Source organism: Labeo rohita, chromosome 19 (genome assembly GCF_022985175.1).
Source record: "Labeo rohita strain BAU-BD-2019 chromosome 19, IGBB_LRoh.1.0, whole genome shotgun sequence".
Classification (NCBI taxonomy): domain Eukaryota; kingdom Metazoa; phylum Chordata; class Actinopteri; order Cypriniformes; family Cyprinidae; genus Labeo; species Labeo rohita.
Window position 1 is genome coordinate 25,870,644 of NC_066887.1, and position 20,951 is coordinate 25,891,594.

A 20,951-nucleotide genomic window follows, 5' to 3' on the forward strand; every position below is an offset into this window, starting at 1 on the left:
TATTATATTAAATAAAATTTCTATAACATATTGTTTATTATAGCTATTGTGTAAGAACTAAACTAAAAAAAAAAGAAAAATAAATAAAAAAATAAATACTGACAACTTTCAGATTTAGAGTTGACTTTATTTTAATATTTTTATTATTATTATTATTATTATTATTTCTAGATTTTAACTGAAAGGTTGAATTGTATTCTCAGTGCAAGAATAATTTTTATATGTTGGGACAAGTTGTCATATTTAAAACAATATTTTGTACATTATTTATTGATTTATATTTACTGTTTAAAAAAAAAGTATGTTTCTGCATCACAGGTATAAATCACAGGAATAAATGAATAAAATAAAATAAAATAAAATAAAAAACTAGCTCTAGTCCTGGTGTGGATACCGATTAATAAGCTATTTTATTTTATTTTATTTTAGTTTAGTTTAGTTTAGTTTTTTGCATATTGTGTATGTCAGTGTATGCGGTACAGATCCTGTGCGGGTTTTTTCTGCCCTCTTGTGGTATACGAGGAAACATACAAAAATAATTATTTGCAGTAGGGATTATTTGGTTTGCTGACGGAGTGGTTTGCTATTTGTATTTTTAGCAGTGCAAACAAGGTGGCTAACTGTCTAAAATTTAGCAACATTTGCAAAGCCCTGTGTTAGTAAGCGAGACTGTGATGACTTGGCAATGGGCTGTGGTCAAAAGATCTGATCATGCATATTTGCCAAAGAAGGCAGCTTCATTTTTAATTCCTTTTATTTACCATTATTGTTATTAATAGTTGTAATAAAACATATTGTGTAATATTATATATATTCGAATACTAAAATGCTTACTAAATACTAAAATTATAATACAGAAAATTACATGACCACGGGGAAGCCACAAAATAACAGGTTTCCTTAAGCATAAGCAAGAAATAGCTTCTGGAGCTTTACTTGCTGTGAATAATGACAACATGTACTGTAACTAAAAAAAAAAAGTGACCATTTTTATTCATCTTACATAAAATTAAGACTCCAAAAATGTCTGTAACTTACTAGATATACAAATTTTCCGCAACTGTGTAATTTTCACAACTTTCAAAACTGTTTTATGGTGTTTTTGTTTACAAAAAGGTTTTTCAGTAAGACTTTCTTATATGTTTTAAACAGCCGTACAATCCATTAAATGCACTGTACTTCTGTTCCTCACAGCCTGATTTCATTCCTGTCCAAAAATGAAATATGGCGCTACCCTGACTAAGGCCTATTGAGTTATAACTTCCATAACTCTCTTTCCAGCCGAGCAGCCTTGGGTTTACACTGTAACCATTAACAACATGGGACACACCCGAGTAGAAGTATTGTGACAATGAGGTAAAGTGAGTACAAAAAAACCGCAGGGTGCGAATCATACTACATACATACATAGCTGAATAGATGTATTTTAAATATAAAGTTCTGCACATGAAGACTTTTGAATATTTTAAAGCTTTATTTGAGCTAAAAACATATTTTACTTTTAGCACAGACAGGTTTAAAGCTCCAAGAATACTGTTTGTAAGCCAAAGAGCGTTAAAACCTGTCATACACACCCACTGTACTTTAACCTGGCAGCGAAAGTAGTTTTTATGGTTTTCATCCGATACTGAAATACACACACAAACACTAACTCAACAGAAAAGTAAAAAACAGATATTTTAATAGACAGCAGGATTAACTTTACAGATTGTCTGCATTGATCATATTCCTCTTCATTTCCAGCTTTGTGTCTTCTTTAACTGCATTCTGTAGCACGCCTCACAAGCAATGGACAAACCCACAACCAAAGACACAAACTCTTCAAAATTCACCTCCCCATCTCCATTGGCATCCAAGTCCTTCATAATTCTGTCTATGGTGGTTGGATCCTTCTGAGACTGTGGGAAGTAAGATATGTTTGATAAATGAGAGAACGTTTTCCTTTTCTTGGAAAATGAACAAGGGGAGATCTATGGTATTTGTGAGTAAATGACGTAGGTTTTTCACCTTGAGAAACCCAGAGAGCTCATGCTCCATCAGGGTTCGGAGTTCACGGCGGGTCAGGGTGCCGCTCTTGCCCTCTTTTCCAGCGTAGCGGTGGAATACCATGATGAGGGACTCCATGGCGGTCTCCAGTTCGGACGGCATGGCTGCTCACTGTCTGAGTCTGGACACTGTAGAAAGCTGATATGAATCTAATATTAACACAACTGATCTTGACAATGCATTTATAAGCTTATAGAAACAGCAGAATGAAGAGCTTACCGTTTGGGTGTCTGAGTGAAGAATTTTAGAAACGCTGGTTATCTCTGTCAAGACTTTATATGACCGAGCCCATGGGCAGGAGAAGGTCTTATCAGGGGAAGTTGTGCAACACATTGATTTAGAGCCCAGCACAGCATACCTAAGTGTATGAGTTAAGCGGACTTTGTGTGCTCTGTATAGATCGCATGAATCACCACTAATTCTATAGACTAAAAGTACCAGTCAAAAGTTTAAACAGTAAGATTAATTTTTTTTTTTTTTTTCGTTTTTTTTTTAAAGAAGCTGCTTCTGCTCACCAAGCCTGCATTTATTTAATCCAAAGTCAGCAAAAACAATAATTTTTAAAAATATTTTTACTATTTAAAATAACTGTTTTCTATTTGAATATATTTTAATATGTAATTTATTCCTGTGATTTCACAGCTGAAGTTTTAGCATCATTACTCCACTTAAATGATCCTTCAGAAATCATTCTAATATTCTGATCTGCGGCTCAAACAACATTTATTATTATTATTATGTTGAAAACAGCCGAGTAGAATTTTTATTCAAATTTCTTTGATGAATAAAAAGTTCAGAAGAGCATCATTTATCTAAAATAGACACCTTTTGTAACATTATAAATGCCTTTATCATCACTTTTGATCAATTTAAAGCATCCTTGCTAAATAAAAGTATTCATTCCCCCTCCCAAAAAATTATACTGACTCCAAGATTTTGAATGGTATAGTGGTATAATGGTCTTCAGATCTTTCTATTCATCAAAGAATCCTGAAAAAATGTACTCAACTGTTTTAAACATTGATAATAACAAAAATAAATGTTTTTTTGATTTCTGAAGGATCATGTGACATTGAAGACTAGTAATGATGCTAAATATTTAGATTTGATCAAAGAAATAAATTACATTTTGCAATATATTCAAACAGAAAGCACTTATTTTAAATAGTAAAAATATATCAGAATATTACTACTTTTGCTGTATTTTGAATCAAATAAATGCATGCATGGTGAGCAGAAGAGACTTCTTAAAAAAAAAACATTAAAAGTCTTACTGTTCAAAAACTTTTGACTGGTAGTGTACATACATTAGCAGTCAAATGCTTGGAATAATTACGACGTTTTGAGATAAATTTTTAAAAGTAGTCTCTTATATTCACCAGTGCGGTATTTATGTAATCAAAGCTACAGCAAAAATAGTAATATTATGAAATATTATTATTGTGATTTGTAATAACTGGTTTCTTTTTTTTAAATATATATTTTAACTATAATTTATTCCTGTGGTGGTAAAGCAGAATTTTCAGCATCATTACTCTAGTCTTCAGTCCTCAGTGTCAGTGATTTCTGAGGGATCATTTCTTACTGTTTTTTTTTTTTTTTTTTTTTTTTTTTTGGGAAACTGCGATACACTACCACCCCAAACTTTGGGATAATTAAGATTTTTAAATAAAATAAATGAATACTTTTATTCAGCTGGGGTTAAAGTATTAAAGTAACAGTAAAGACATTTACAATAGTACAAAAGATTTACATTTCAAATAAATGTTGCTCTGTATCACAGTTTCGTAAACAATACTGATGATTCATTTAAAATATTATAAAATCTAAATTATTATTATTATTTATTTTCTTTATTTTTGTGTGTGTGTGTTTCTTAACACCTGATCACCTTCCGATAGTGATGGGAGAAACGAAGCTTGCGAAACTCTGAATCAATTGAACCGATTCGCAAATGATTCACTGTTTCGAAGCGCTCGAAACACCACATGCTGGCGGCATCTGCTGGTCAAAACGCTGTAAGTGCAACAAAATCTCATTCCAAACATAATGACACCTTTTACGAAGCAATTGCAAATGTTTGCATGAAAGTGTAATCAATTAAGTGCAATCTACAAATATTTAAATACCGTTAAATAAGAAAGCTCTGTAAAATTTGTATTCTATTAATGTATAAGGCTTGTTTTGAGTGTTTTTATGCAAGGGTTGAAAACTAGGTCAATTAGAACCAAATATCATTCTTCTTTATTAGTATACACGCAATTAATTAATTCATACTTAAAAATGAACCTACTTCATACATAAACTGCCCGGAACATTTGACACTCGTTAATGGGTTCACCAGATCAAAGCCATCTGGCGGCGAACCATCAGAATGATGAAACAAAGATTCGAAACAGTACGACTGGAATCACGTCACTTGAGGAGTTCCATACAAGCCCCCAAACACTGATTCGAAACGAAAGATTCGTAAATATTTCGAAGCTTCAAGAAGCATTTCGAAAAGAAACAGTCTTCAGGTAGGCTAACATCTGCAACTTTGTACAATGTTTTACAATAATCGAAAAGACTGTCAGTTTGACTAAAATACTTTATTAAGTTCAAAGCTCAGTTATTTGGCTGGGGCAGCAGCAGTAATCGTGTGCATGAACCCGCAGCGTGCTGCTGCTGATGAAGCGGACGTGCCTGTTGCCACGGAAACGGGATGCGGGCAGGAGACCTAGAGCGTCGGTTTGAAAGAATCTCCAGCTGCGTGCGGATGTAGCGACATCCTACTAACCTACATTTCAACCTGAAAGAGGCAATGGCTGCCAGCGGAAGATTTCCCCATTGACATATGATGCTCAACTGCGACGAAACGGAACATAAACGGTACGTTTTGGAAGTACAATACAGAACGTATTTAATCCGCATCGTGCATGTGGCAGCGTGATGCTTCAACAGCATGCGGTGTTTTATTGATTCAATTCATTTAGTTGCATGTAAGCTTTTCATGCTTTGCAATTTAACGTGTGTATCGCGTTAAGTCGCAGTGATTTACGACAGCAGTGCTGTCATATGAAGTAAAGACAGCAGCATCCCGTAATGGCGCCCAGATTTCAGGTGAAGGTAAGGGCGCTGTCGAATACAGCATGAGCCGGTGCGCCGTGCTAACCGGTTATACAGTCTCGTCTGTAGGTCAAACCTCAGTCGCGTTTATTTTGTAGTAAAATCACCTTAAATCATTCGTGTTGCGAGATGGGAGTAACCTATAGCGCCAGGTGACATTGCAGAATGACCGCGTAACGAGAAAGAAGCCAAAGAGTGTCTTTAACCTGCCGTAGGCCTTCCTAAAGCATGCGTTTTGATTAGTAACATATGATTTGAAGGGAAAACGTATATCTGATACAAAGATATACGGTTAAATTTTAAGATGCCATTACCATTGTATGGGACAGGGCAGTGGTTGACTAATATTTAGCGTACTAATATTTATAACTAGCCTATTGTATTTTAACTGGGAACGATTATCAGATTCAGTGAACTAGAGAATTTTTGCCACAGTGGTTTCTAGAGGTCAAAGTTACTAACACATGTGTGTGCATAGTGTATGTTTTTATTTTTATAAGTGATGCAAATTGTCTGCATGTTTTGGAAAAAACAGGTGTCAGATTTGTTTGTGGTGCTGTTGCTTGTCTTCAAAATGTCACCATGAATATGTCTCTACGGTGCTAGATTGATGGACAAGGTCATTTTTAAGCTGATGTGGCCTTTCTAGAGCTTCCAATGTCACCCAGCTGTCTGCTTAAATCATCAACATCAGGTCGCTATCCATTTTTAAAGAGCATTGCAGGCCGGTAGCAGCACACCAGAGACAGCTATTTATAAAGGTGTGCATGTCTCTCTCGGCAACCAGGCGGAAGGGAAATCTGGGCCCTCATTTACCAGGCGGAAGTGGAAATCTGGTAAGAACTTTCACGCAAAGTGTGAGATTTACCAACTTGTACTTACATAGGAATGTGTGTGAATATAAGGACAAAATATAGAACCTTTTCTATGCACTGATGATAAATGAGGCCCCTGGTCTCTTTCCTCTTTCTTTAAATCAATGTGCAACGGAGACGGCATAATTCTTCATAGAGTTCAAAAAGTCTGTCCCAAATATGACTTAAGGACTTAAATGTAGGGATTATCCGGCTGTGCCTATAATTAAACTGCTAGAGCATGGTGCTAATAATGCTAAGACCACTGGTTTGAGCCCAAGGAATGCACATATGATACGATGCAGCTTATTTGTTTTAAAGCTTATGTCTATTTTTAAAAATATGAAAAAGAAAACATTTATTTTTAATTGTAAAATTGTAAAATATTACTGTTTTTACTGTATTTTTGATCAAATAAATGCAGACTTTGTGAATACATGACATTGCGTTCTCTTTTCTAGACATATATAGACTACCAGTCAAAGTTTTTGAACAGTAAGATTTTTAATGTTTTTTAAATGTCTCTTCTGCTCATCAAACCTACATTTTTTTGTCCAAAGCACAGCAAAAACTCTAAAATCTGTGAATATTTTTACTATTTAAAATAACTTTTTCTTTCTGAATATATTTTGAATGTAATTTATTCCTGTATTTAAAGCTAAATTTTCATCATTATTACTTCAGTCTTCAGTGTCACATGATCCTTTAGAAATCTAATTCTAATATGCTGATTTGTTGTTCAAGAAACATTTTTTTAAATATTATTATTATTATCATTCTCAATATTTACAGTTACAAACAGTTGAGTACAATTTTGTCAGGATTATTTAATGAATAGAAAGATTAAATATCAGCATTTATCTGAAATAAAAAGCTTTTGTAATTATAATTATACACTATACCGTCAGAATATATATATATTTTTTATTTTTTTGGGTAAAGAAATTATAGAAATTAATACTTTCATTTAGCAAGGATGCTTTAAATTGATCAAAAGTGATGATAAAGACATTTATAATGTTACAAATGATTTCTATTTCAGATAAATACTGTTCTTCTGAACTTTCTATTCATCAAAGAAACTGGAAAAAAAATCTACTGAGTTGTTTTCATAAATGTTTTTGAGCAGCAAATCAGAATATTAGAATGATTTCTGAAGGATCATGTGACTGGAGTAAAGATGCTTAAAATTCAGCACTGAAATCACAGGAATAAATTACATTTTAAAATATATCCAAATAGAAAACAGTTATTTTAAATAGTAAAAATATTTCAAAATTTTAGTGTTTTTGCTGTACTTAGAATCAAATAAATGCAGGCTTGGTGAGCAGAAGAGACTTCTTTAAAAAACATTAAAAATTTTACTGTTCAAAAACTTTTAACTGGTAGTGTATATCCTCTTCTGTTTCCTTTTTCTCACTCATCCTTTTTCTTTTCCCCCTCCATAAATTTTTTCCAGTCCAATATGAAGAGTATGGAGCAGGAATTGCAGTGTCCTGTGTGCAAGGACATTGTAAAGCAGCCTATTGTACTTCCCTGCCTGCACAGCGTGTGTCTCATGTGTGCCTCCGAGGTGCTGGTTCAGAGCGGGTATCCTCAGCCCGAGCTCCCGCCGGAGCCCAACTCGCCCGCTTCCACCCCGAACACGCGCTCCCCACGGCAGATGCGCAGACCTATGCCCAAATCTGACCGCGTGGACCGCCTGTTGCGCTCAGGTGTGTAAAGACGAGCCAGAGTGTGCACCATCTTCAATGTCATATAAACAGGTTGCTATATATTTAGTTTATCTCACTGTGTGTATGTTTAGGTTCTGGGACGTACCCAGGCCGCAGGCGAAAGGAAGGGCCTCCACCTCTCATGCTTTTCCCTTGCGCCCCCTGTGGGCGAGATGTAGAATTAGGTGAGAGAGGATTGGCTGAGTGCATGAGGAACCTTACACTGGAGAGAATTGTAGAGAGGTAATAAATACACACATTCAGATACATTGAAGTTATATATTATATATTTAAAATAAAATAATATATTTAATATATTAGTGTTTGTACTTGTTAAGTTATTTGGTAAATTACCTATAAATCTTAAATAGAAGTATCATGAAATATAGTATCATTTGATCAATTTATCCTTATTTACTAATTGGATTGGTGATCTAGTAATATTAAACAGAATCTTAAATACACAATATGATCTAGGAATCTAAAATAGAAATACACAATTATTATACAATAATATATATTTTTATAATATATAAGGTGATGTACCATAATGAAATCTAATAACGTTTGCAGCATTTATACTTCAATACTTATTTGATTAGTGACCCAATAATCTTAAATTAAATCTTAATTTCACAGATCAATATTATATTAACTATATTTGTAATAATATAATAGTATATAAAATAATATAATGTATTTTTGTACATGTATTTATACCTAATTTCTTGTTTAATTAGTGGCCTAGCAATCTTAAAAGTGCACAATTTAATATTATATTATGTTATATAATAATATATATTTGTATAATGTAATATAATATAATATAATATAATATAATATAATATAATATAATATAATATCATATTGTCAGCATTCATTCTTCAATACTTATTTGGTCAGTGACCTAGTAATCTTAAATTAAATCTTAATTTCATAGATTAATATTAAATTTGTAATAATATATGTTTAGCATTAATACTTATATATTTGTAATAATATAATATATTTTCAGCATTTCTACTTATTTGTTTGATTAGTGACTGAATTATATTATTTTATAATATTAATATTTTAACAATATTTATTCATAGTATATTTCATACCTAAAATATTAAATACACAATTTTATATTACATTATATATTTGTAATAGTATAATATAATATCATATTTCATATTATAATAACAATTGTATATTTTACATTTAAATAAAATAATATAATATAATAATAATTATAATGAAATAATATACAATTTATACTTATTTACTTATTTGATTAGTGATCTAGATCTAATATTAAACAGAATATAATATAATATAATATAATATAATATAATTTCAGCATTCATATTTATTTATTTATTTGATTAGTGGCTTGGTAATGCTAAATAGAATTTTAAATACACAATTTACCCAGCATCTTACTATATCTGCATGAATAAAACGCTTCACTGTAGGATCTCTTTTTTCTCTTGCTTTCTCTAGGTACAGACACACAGTGAGTCTGGGCAGTGTGGCTGTGATGTGTCAGTTCTGTAAACCCCCACAGGCCCTGGAGGCCACTAAAGGCTGTGCTGACTGCCGAGCCAGCTTCTGTAATGAGTGCTTCAAACTCTACCACCCCTGGGGCACTCCACGCGCCCAGCACGAACATGTTCAGCCCACCCTCAACTTCAGGCCAAAGGTGAGCCGCTTCTCCTGGACCAGCCAAGATTACTACCCGATTACCTCTCACACCTTGAGGTCCAGGGTCTCATAAATTATTTAACATGAAATTGCATTCTCAAACCTACTTTAATAATATGCTAATATTTCTGAGTGAATCTGAATAATCACAAATTGAATGTGCAGATATGCATTTTCATTTTATTCATAGACAGTATCATAAAGTTTCTTTCCATTTCTCTAGGTGTTGACATGCCCGGAACATGATCAGGAGAGGCTGCAGTTTTACTGTAAGTCATGTCAGATGCTTCTTTGCTCGCTCTGTAAACTGCGTCGAATCCATGCGGGACACAAGATTGCACCTGTCACCCAAGCCTACCAGGCTCTTAAGGTGTGTTTTCAATTTTAAAATGTAGCTGGCATAAATCACTGTTATATTAAGTTGCCATGGTTTTCTCTTCTAGAGAAATACACTTTTAGTAGCTAAGTATGAGCAAATATAATCATTTTTTAAAATGCAACAACAGTGCCACCTAACGGCAGTGCCAATGCAGTACCATAAGCTGTTACTGTAAATGTATAGAGTTTTAAAGCATTGAAAGCAGCAGAAACTACAACAATGGGGAAAAGTCCTGTGGTCAGATGAATTTATCCCTCACAAACATTTGGCACAATGGTTTTGAATTTGTTTAGCTGTGATGTGTAAGTCTATTCATCGCATGTCTTAGATCTATGGTTTATGAACTCTTGAAAGGCAGGAAATCAGCAGCAAACACACTCCATTGTAGGTGATCCTTCTGTAGTGAGGTATTTTTACTCTGACAGGTCTGGTTTTTCTTTAGAATGACAATATTTCCATGATCCAAAGGGTATGAGAGGTCACTATATGATCTTTTGAGCAAAAAATGATGTTTGAAAGCTTTTCAAATTCTAATCACAAATGGGCAATAATATTATTTCTACATTTTTATTACTGCTAAAAATTAACATGAAAATACAAATGCATCATCTCACTCAATTTTCAATGCACGAAATAAACTTACTTTTCTGATACCGCTACTCATGAAATTTATGCCAAATTATAACGAAGAAGAGAAGAACATCACTATTATTGATTTTCTCAATAAAGATGCCTAATTTAAAGTTTAAAAAATCTTGTTTTTAAATCCTAGGACAAGATTACCAAGGAGCTGAACTACATCCTGTCCAATCAGGACATGGTGTTGACTCAGATCACACAATTGGAGAATGCCATCACTCAAACCGAGGTACGACCAACTTTCCCATCTCTGTCACAAAAGAAAAGCAGGTGTTTGATGTGCTGAGCAATTGTCTGTGTGCATGAATGCAGGTGAACAGCGTATCAGCCAAAGAGCAGCTCTCTCACTGTGTGAAGGAGATAATGGCGTTGCTAACAGAGCGGCAGACAGTGCTGGCACAAGCTTTGGAAAGCTCACGGCAGAGGAGGGCAGATGCTTTGGCCAATCAGGTGGCCGAAAAACGGAGCCTGCTGGAGCACGCCGGCTTGGTGGCTTTCACTCAAGAGCTGCTCAAAGAAAATGACCCATCGAGCTTTGTGCACGCAGCCAGAATAACACACAACAGGTGGGGCGGCTAACCCACATTATTATCTGCTCATAATACTGATGTCTGTACCCAAAATCTGAAAACACTGGACTTGTTATCTCTATTTCTGGCAGACTGGCCCAGTCTATTGAATCTATGCAGCGTTTCTCTCTCTCTGCTGATCCTTCGTTCCGACACTTCCAGCTTGATGTTTCCAGGGAGCTCAAACTCCTCACAGACCTGAACTTCATTCAGGGTATGGTTATCATATCAGCACTACACTGATTTAAAGGGATAATTCACTCAAAATGAAAATTCTGTCATTAAGTACTCGCCCTCATGTCATTCCAAACCTGTAAGACCTCCGTTCATCTTCAGAACACAAATTAGGATGTTTTTGATGAAATCCGAGAGCTTTCTGACACTGCATAGACAGCAATGCAACTGACACATTTAAGGCCCAGAAACGTAGTAAGGACATCGCTAAAATAGTCCATGTGACATCAGTGGTTCATCCGTAATTTTATGAAGCTATAAGAACACTTTTTGTGAGTGAAAAAAACAAAAATAACAACTTCATTCAACAGGTCTTTTCTTGAATGTGGTAGCTGCGTTGCTGTCTATGCAGGCTCTCGGATTTCATTAAAAATACCTTAATTTGTGTTCTGAAGATGAATGGTCTTACAGGTTTTAAACGACATGAGGGTGAGTAATTAATGACAGAATTTTCATTTTTGGGTGAACTATCCCTTTAAGACTGGTAATTCTGAAAACTGGGCTCATTGTATGAATTTGATTCACTACAACAAACTGGTTCTTAAGAGTGACAACCACACAGGTTGTACTTTATGTTTAGATTCACCAAAAAGAGCTGATTCATAAGAATCATTAATTTGGGAATTGGACTACTTTGGTTGAGCTGTATATCTTGATTCACTAAAAAGAACTGACTCATAAGACTCGTTCATTGAATTATCGGACTACACTGGTCACACTGTATGGTTTGATTCACCAAAAAGAGGCGATTTATAAGAATCATTAGTTTGGGAATCTGTCTGGTCGCGCTGTACATCTTGATTCATTAAAAGAACTGACTCATAAGACTTGTTCGTTTTGTTATTGGACCACACAGGTCATAGAGTATGTTTAGATTCACCAAAAAGAGCTGATTCATAAGAATCATTAATTTGGGAATTGGACTACTTTGGTTGAGCTGTATATCTTGATTCACTAAAAAGAACTGACTCATAAGATTTGTTGATTGAATTATCAGACTACACTGGTCACACTGTATGTTTTGATTCACCAAAAAGAGCCGACTCATAAGAATCATTAGTTTGGGAATATGACTACATTGGTCGCGCTGTACATCTTGATTCATTAAAAGAACTGACTCATAAGACTTGTTCGTTTTGTTATCGGACCACACAGGTCATAGAGTATGTTTAGATTCACCAAAAAGAGCTGATTCATATGAATCATTAATTTGAGAATTGGACTACTCTGGTCAAGCTGTATATCTTGATTCACTAAAAAGAACTGACTCATAAGACTCGTTGATTGAATTATCAGACTACACTGGTCACACTATGTGTTTTGATTCACCAAAAAGAGCCGACTCATAAGAATCATTAGTTTGTGAATATGACTACATTAGTCACACTGTACATCTTGATTCATTAAAAGAAGAAGAACTGATTCATAAGACTTGTTCATTTTGTTATCGGACCTCACACATGTTTAGTAATCTGATTGACCCCAACACTGTCTGCAATGTCATGTAATCTAACCTTAACCAAAATCACTTATCCCATCAGCCCCTCTCGCTCCTGTGATCGACACCCAGCGAACCCTTGCCTACGACCAGCTCTTCTTGTGCTGGCGGTTGCCTCAAGACTCCACTCCTGCCTGGCATTACTCTGTGGAATTCCGGCGGCGAGGGGTGGTGCCAGGGGGCGGGGCAAGAGGAGGTATTCGCGGGGGATTGGCTGCTGCTCGTTGGGGCTGGCAGAGATTGGAGGAGGTAACCGGGACCTGTGCGGTGATTGACAGGCTGGAGATGGACAGCGTGTACGTGCTGCGGGTGAGAGGGTGCAACAAGGCCGGCTTCGGCGAATACAGTGAGGAAGTATATTTACACACACCACCAGCTCCAGGTAAGAAACACCTTCTGACGATTTTTCAACACGAACATAATTCATTCCCAAATGATGCTCATCTGCTCATCTCTGTTCTATTCTCTTTATCTTTTTTCTTTTTTTATCCATACCCATCTCCTTCTCTACAACCTTTGGTTTTTCCATGTTTTCCAGCTTTAGTGACGACAGCGCTATACAGCCACCTTCCCTTTATAACCCTTAACACTCTTTTTGTTATTATATATTTGTTCTTGTTTATCTTTCCCTCATCCTTTAATTATTTGAGCCATTTATTCTTTAAACAACTTAAAATGTTTATATTCCATGCAAAAACCCTAAATGTAGTGAAACATTTTGATCTGATGTGAATGTTGACCCATCTGCTTTGTAAATGTGGCCACAAGTGTTTATTAATCATATTAAACGGAGGCCCATGTTACAAATAATAATCCAAGATTTGCAACATCCAACCAGGAGGCAGATGTTCATGACAAAATGTTAACATTAGGTTCTGCTATAAAAGAAAACAAGGGATAAAAAGACAATAAAATAATTCATTTTTTATGTGAATAGACCTTAACTCTGAAATGCTGATGAGGAAATACATCTTTTCTTCTCTGCCTGTCTGCTGGAACGCAAATCTTCCTGCTTTTTGCAGTCTTAATTTCACCCTGCTATTCCCAGAGTGCATTTCTTTGTCTTCTTTCCTTGTTTATTGTTTTCCTGATTGCTGTTTTTATGCCTTGTCCTGCTTTTGCATATTCTATACTTCTATTCTCCCTTTCCACTCTTACGTCCCTCCTTTTGGAGTCTTAATTATGTGTCCCTCTTTCCCCTCTTCCTATACCCTCCTCAAAATTTCTCCCGTATTCCCTCGCTGTTGTCTTCCTCCCGCCTCCCTGACAGTGTTGAATTTTTACCTGGACTCTCGTTGGGGTCTGCATGCGGACAGACTGGTGGTGAGTAAGGAGCAGCGGTGTGCCCGCAGTGTGCCCGGTCTTTCTCTGCTGCAGGCTGCTGATCGAGCGCTCACTTCCTGTCACCTGACAGCGGATCTGCTTGTTGGTGACGTGGCCATAACGCAGGGCCGACACTATTGGGCATGCTCAGTGGAGCCGGGGTCATATCTGGTCAAGGCAAGTTCTGTAAATAAGAAAAATATATTATCTGTCGGTCCTGTAATTCCTTCTATATCACTTTTTCTCTCAATTTTTTGTCTTCGACTTTGTTCTTCAGGTTGGCGTGGGCCTGGAGTCCAAACTTCAGGAGTGGTTTCATCTGCCTCAAGATATGGCTAGTCCAAGGTAAGAACAAAATCTCAAATTAAATGCTCTTATGATGACCAATATGGAACACCATTAAGAAGAAACATTCCATTGATGTTAAAGGTTCTTCATGGAACCATTGATTCTAATAAAGAACCTTTATTTTTTTTTTTTAAAAATTAGTTCACTTCCGGAATAAAACTGTCCTGATAATTTAATCACCTCCATGTCTTCCAAGATGTTAAGAAATTAAGGTTTTTGAGGAAAACAATCCAGGATTTTTCTTCATGTAGTGGACTTCAATGGGTTGAAGGTCCCAGCTGAGGAATAAGGGTCTTATCTGGTGAAGCAATTTCTAAAAAAAAATTAAATTTATATACTTTTTAACCACAAATGCTCATCGTGCACAAGCTCTGTGATACGCATGTGTACGCACACATTATGTAATCACGTTGGTAAGGTCACGCATCAGTGTTAATTTTGTTGACAAATAATTTTCATCATAATTTTTGTCAACAACATTTTTTTCACATACGAAAACAAGACGATAACGAAACAAAAACTTGTTTTAAACTATGACGAAAATCTATTGACATTTTTGTCAAATACAAAAAACGAGACAAAAATTTGGGAAGAGATTTATTCAGAACGAATCTGCGGTGTGGTTAGGAGGTTAGATGCGTACATTTGAAATGTATCATAGCCTATTGATCTATCCAGCGGGACATAAGTTGGCATACATTAGCTGCACATCTCACTAAAACGTTAAAAAATGTCAATATCTGGGAGTAGGAGAACAGCAGATATATAGATAAACTTGGCGAACCGCAAAAGAGAACTCAATTTGATCCGGTTTTCTGAGGGCAGACACAGAAGCAGCACCTCTCACATGAATAGAAAAATACACACAAAATGATGTTGAATTGTCCGTTTTGACAAGTATTCATGAAAACACACTCAGTTATGTCTTAGGTGAATGTAAACAGTTGGGAGACTATCAGACATGTATCAATACATTGCATCCAAGCATTTGGTTTTAAAGGGACAGCAGCTTAATTTAGTTACTATTGTTTGTGGCATTGATGTTAATCAGGCAACAAAAGAAAGACAGAAAATCACTCATTGCTCTTGACTGAATCACTTTAGTAGCCCTAATAAAGATTAATCTAAATTTATTTATATTAATAAATATGTCTGCTTGAAAGAATGAAGAATGTGGTAAACAAGTTCTTATAATGCAAAATTAGCCTATATATAACCATTGGTATTTCATTCAAAAGAAGACCAAGTTCCTGTTTCTTTATAAGTGACTTCATTTAATTTTAATATAGGCAAGTTGCATGTCACCATTAAATCTGTGTCTATCATAATAAAACATCAATGTCAAACCTACACAGTGAGTTTGGTAATTTTAGAGAAATGCTTAATAAATGCATTACTCTGTAATTAAACCCATACGATTTTAGCCAACTAAATCTACTGTAGATTTTGTCGACTAAAATCTTATGAAATTTAGTCGACTACAACTAGACTAACACTTTCACTAGGTAAGACCTATATTCCTCTGCTGGGATCATGTAGAGTCCTTTGAAGCTGCTTTGAAACTGCAATTTGGACCTTCAACCCATTGGTTCTCACTAGGGATGTCACAATTCTCAATGTAATATTAAACTGTTCGGTACGACATTCATGGTTCAATACGTGCTTGTAAATTGCGGTTTTCGGTTTTGCATTTAAATAATTTAGTTGTTTTATTTCTCTCGGAGTTTGTTGTGTGTCCCCGTGATTTCACATGCTGAGATGAGGAAACGCTTCCCCGTTTCAAGTAAAAAAAAAAAAAAAACAACACACGCAGAGCATCTTCCCTTCTAATGACATGCAATGATAAGCCTTTCTAAACCTTTCTAAACTTGTTTTTAATTCACAACATCAGTCGAGTGTTTAAAATAACTTCCTTATGTGATCTGACTTGGCTTTGTGTCACAGAATGAGGCATACAATATATTCTTTACTCACATTCTATGTATGTCGCTTACAGATATACTTAATCATTATGAAAGTACACGAGATGGCTTGAAGAACACAGATAAACCATATATTATTACAGATGAGTGTTTATTGTCCTTACATTTCATCATTCAAAACGTTTAACATTATATCTTGTTTTTATTCAGTAATAGTATAGTGATGCCTTTATCCAAATTAGAGATTTCCTGGCTGGAACGGAACGTAATCAGTGATACTTCTTTCATGCATATGTGGATTTTCTGCACGAGGGCACCCAGTATGAATGAATCCCATCATATTTTGCGCAAAAATCGAAAAAATAATACCTTTCTCAAAAAAAATATTAAGCAGACTTATAATAATCCAAGTTTTTTTCAGTGTACAGATGTTTACAGGAGTATTTTGTTGTTAATTTGTTGCAAAAAAAAAAACACACTGATGTGGCAAGCTATTAGAAGTGAACCAAAAACCGTGGTTAAAAACCGAGGTATGTATTGAAGCATGGACTAACTGTATTGTTGCTAAAACTGTGAACTAATCCTTTAAGAGGGTTGGAAGAGTGTTGGAAACTCATACTTCAGAGTTATGCATTCGTTATTACGTCATCATTCAAGTCAGAAACATACTGTGGCTCTGGTCTGTCGGAATAATTATGAAATTTCCAATTCCACTTGAACGGGCAAACAGCACAACAGGCACTTTATCTTTAACTATGCTGAATCCAACTTTGTCTGATAGATATGATCCAGACAGCGGCCATGACAGTGGAGCTGAGGATTCGTCGGATTCTCCTCCCCCTTTCTCGTTCCTCACAATGGGCATGGGCAAGATCTACCTGCCCTCCTCCGCCAGCTCCCATCACGCCAACGCCAATTACCGAGAGTCTGGCTTTACTAATGGCAACGGGCCTTCATCGCCAACTGGCGTCACCTATCCGCTGCCTCCCAGACTAGGAGTGTGTCTCGACTTTGAGAAGGGGCGTGTCACATTTTACGATGCCCACTCTCTCCGCCCGCTGTGGGAGGGGCCTGTGGACTGCTCCGCCCCTGTGTGCCCAGCTTTCTGTTTCATTGGAGGCGGAGCTCTGCAGCTACAGGAGCTGGTAGCCAATCGCAATGCGAATCAAACCCCTGTGAGACGAGTCACTATTCAATCACGTGTTACGAAACTGAACTGAACTTGATTATTGTTTTTATAATTCGATTTTAGAGACATTGTTTTTAATTGCACCCAACATTTTTCTTCTTGTTTGAGAGGCCTTTTTTGCTGCTTGCTGAATTACTGATGAATTATTAATTTGCCCATGCCACCTATATATCCAAGAAAACTATTTAAAATGCACATTCACCTATATATACACACACACAATATATATATGCAAAAAAATATATTTCCCAACTTATAATCAGCGACCTCTCTGTTCCAATGTAGGAAATGTGCCTCAAAGTTTTTTTTATACTAGATTCCTCCCTCACTGCGTATATTGTAGTGATATACCTTGTATTAAAGTGATTTTGTTTATTAATCTCCAAACAGAGCAGAAATTCCAGACTGTTACACGAGGCCTCATTTTATAACCCACGATACTATCATAAACATCTGCTCTTTTAACCTCTAGCCATGTGCTTTCAGGACAGATCTGTCAAACTCTTTCAGCCGTCAACTGGAGCATTTACAAAGATATTTACTTAACATACGTCTAATGCCAGACCAAATGCTTATCGCTGCTGTTTTTGCCTTAGATGGATAAGAAGAATTTTGATTTGTTGAAATATGTGGCTTTTAGACTGCAGTTGGTATATAAAAGGACTTTTTCTGAATAATATATTAGGGCACACTCACCTTGTTGTTTTGAACTCCCACATGCTATTGGACAATTGGACATATTTAAGGCTAAATTGTTTAAGTGAAGCTTCTTCTTAATAATGAAAATCTTCAATGCAATAGATTGGAAGTGCACTGCTTTACTCAATATTAATGTGACTGGAAGTGTATGTGTGTGTAATGCACTAACCCCACCATTATAAGTCACCTTATGCAAATTCATACTTAAGCTTGTAGAGAATATTTTTTAAGAGTTTGACTCTTGACGCGCTTGACTGCAGTCCAGCCTAAAGCTGTGCTTCCCTGGAATGGCTTTAGCGTGTAGTTTGAATCTTGCTGGAGAGAATGGTGGCTTTTGCCTGCTGGTAATAAAAAATTCTAATAAATATTTCTCTGAAACATCTAGTCTTAATATCATCCACAGATTATACTCAGAACAAATGTTGTATTACTGTTTTTATCAGTAGGGGGCAGCAGTTTATTCAAACACATGCAAGTGCCGGTCCTCTTGCACGGTGGATTAGACTGGAACTACTGCAAATGCCTTCATTTAACATTTGGCTACCAAAGGGGGCCTTCCAAATGCATTGGTGCATGGTACTTTTATTTAATTATTATCAAGCATATAAACAGATAATGTGCCATTGTAGAAAACTATGTCTGTCAAAAATAGGGAGATCTGGTGATGCATGACCCACCTTTAAAGCTTGAACCTCAGAAGAAGGTCACAAGCAAAGACCTTCATTCATTCTTTTTACAGCTTTTGTGCATTTTAGTAACCACAAGATTACAAATTAGTCCATTTGCGCTAAATTTATACACTCATTAACTGAAATCACATGAGGTGGGAACCAAAGTAACAGCTGCGTGAACGCTGAATACTGGACGGTGAAAAATGTAAGTAGGCGGACTTGCAGTTTTTTGCATAGACTTACTTATTTGTAAGAACCAGAATATACAGACGATGAAACAGACGATCTCTCTAGATGGATGAGAGATGGACGTTCTGTGTCAGAACGCTGGCTCCTGTGTTAGCATATATTGAATAAAGTCATTATTTTTGTACACAAAAAGTATTCTTGTAGCTTTAAAAAATGAAAAATTTAAGTATTCTACTGACATCACAACTATATGTGACCCTGGAGCACAAAGCTAGTCTTAAGTAACATTTGTAGCAATAGCCAAAAATACATTGTATGGGTCAAAATTATCGATTTTTCTTTTATGCCAAAATTGATTAGGATATTAAGTAAAAATCTTTTGTTTATGGTTCCTACCATAAACATATAAAAACGTAATTTTTGATTAGTAATATGCATTGCTAAGAACTTCATTTGGACAACTTTAAAGGCGATTTTCTCACTATTTTGATTTTTTTTTTTTTTTTGCACCCTCAGATTTCCAGATTTTAAAATAGTTGTATCTCAAACAAATATTGTCCTATCCTAACGAGCCATACACAAATGGAAAGTTTATTGATTCAGCTTTCATGTATAATCTCAATTTCAAAAAATACTGGTTTTGTGGTCCAGGGTCACACATTACATTAAAATGTCTTTAAGAAAACAAACTGCACTGCAGGGGCGCCAAAATACAATTTTGTTCTGCTAATTTGTACACAGAAGGAGTTAGTGACACACTACAGAAGAACGACTTCAAGTAGAGTTAGTGTCTTAAGTTGCGTCCCAAATGGCACACAATACACTATGCACTTATGCACTATGTACTCAACCGTGTAGTGTATGAATAGGTTAAAAGGTTACCTTAAAAGGTTATTTTGTCATTCTTAATCGGAGTCTGACAGCCCGACACCCTCACAACATTCTACACTTTGTTTTTTCAGTTATTTAGGTGCATCATCTGGGTATTTAAAGTGCACTTTTTCTTTTTGTAATTTTCAGTGTAAACACGCTACTTTGCACTATTTATACTACAAAACGGCCTAGAAAATTGCATAGGTATGCAATCTGGGACGCACATTACTTTCTACTGTCACATCAGGTTCAGGTGGACATGTATGACATGTAGTGATGTCAGCAATTACTCACCCTCATGCCGTTCCAAACGCGTAAGACCTTCGTTCATCTTCAGAACACAAATTGTTCTTTGTTTTGAAGAAATCCGAGAGCTTTCTGACCCTCCATAGACATCAATGCAACTACTACGTTCAAGGCCCAGAAAGGTAGTAAGGACATTGTTAATAGTTAATGTGACATTAATGGTTCAACCGTAATTTTTTGAAGCTTTAAGAATACTTTTTGTGTGCAAAGAAAACAAAAATAACTTCATTTGACGGTGTTCTGATGCAGATCCCGGATGTGCCATGCCTTGTTTACAAGCAGGGGAAGACGCATGTTGTGTTCGTAAACGTTTCTGAAGATTTTGGCAGAGAGAATGACTTGCAATGTTTTGCCCAGCTCCCCGCTCCACTCCTCTCTCAACTGATCAGGATCACTGCGCCTTCGCTCCGAGGAAATTTATGTATGTTTTCAAATATCACATAACATATATTACAATAAAATAAAATATATAAAATACTAGGAGAGTAGTTTCATGGCACACTAGTATGCAAACTTTCTTCCTACCAAATGCCAAGCTAATTACGTGATTATTATGTATCACTGCTGCTTGTTTTAGTTACAGATTTCTGCTCATTCAAAAATGCAGATACAGATGAAGTACCGCTGTAAGTGTGTGAATAAGTGTTGTACCTCTTTAGATCATGCTTTTACCTGAAAATATTCAGTATCTAGAATGAAC

The 20,951-nt window shown here is 35.7% G+C and overlaps 2 protein-coding genes across 4 annotated transcripts; one reads left to right on the forward strand and one right to left on the reverse strand.

Annotated features, from left to right (window-relative positions):
• Positions 1-1,652: 1,652 nt before the first annotated feature.
• s100a10a (S100 calcium binding protein A10a) lies at positions 1,653-2,411 on the reverse strand. The gene is made up of 3 exons (XM_051136588.1): positions 2,266-2,411; positions 2,008-2,184; positions 1,653-1,898 (listed from the first exon to the last, which is right to left on the reverse strand). Exons 2-3 carry the CDS (start codon positions 2,146-2,148, stop codon positions 1,734-1,736), a joined length of 306 nt encoding a protein of 101 aa, XP_050992545.1. The 5' UTR covers positions 2,149-2,184; positions 2,266-2,411; the 3' UTR covers positions 1,653-1,733.
• Positions 2,412-4,547: 2,136 nt separating this feature from the next.
• On the forward strand, positions 4,548-19,148 carry trim46b (tripartite motif containing 46b). 3 transcript variants are annotated; one of them, XM_051136942.1, is made up of 12 exons: positions 4,548-4,917; positions 7,468-7,723; positions 7,816-7,966; positions 9,212-9,410; positions 9,636-9,782; positions 10,564-10,659; positions 10,743-10,996; positions 11,092-11,213; positions 12,775-13,113; positions 14,002-14,231; positions 14,332-14,399; positions 17,106-19,147. In XM_051136942.1, exons 2-12 carry the CDS (start codon positions 7,474-7,476, stop codon positions 17,542-17,544), a joined length of 2,295 nt encoding a protein of 764 aa, XP_050992899.1. In that variant the 5' UTR covers positions 4,548-4,917; positions 7,468-7,473; the 3' UTR covers positions 17,545-19,147. The 3 variants fall into 3 exon arrangements, with proteins under 3 accessions (XP_050992899.1, XP_050992898.1, XP_050992900.1); XM_051136941.1 differs by lacking the exon at positions 4,548-4,917 and adding an exon at positions 4,944-5,154 and having other exon boundaries at positions 17,106-19,148; XM_051136943.1 differs by lacking the exons at positions 4,548-4,917; positions 14,002-14,231; positions 14,332-14,399; positions 17,106-19,147 and adding exons at positions 4,944-5,154; positions 13,270-13,687.
• Positions 19,149-20,951: the final 1,803 nt, after the last annotated feature.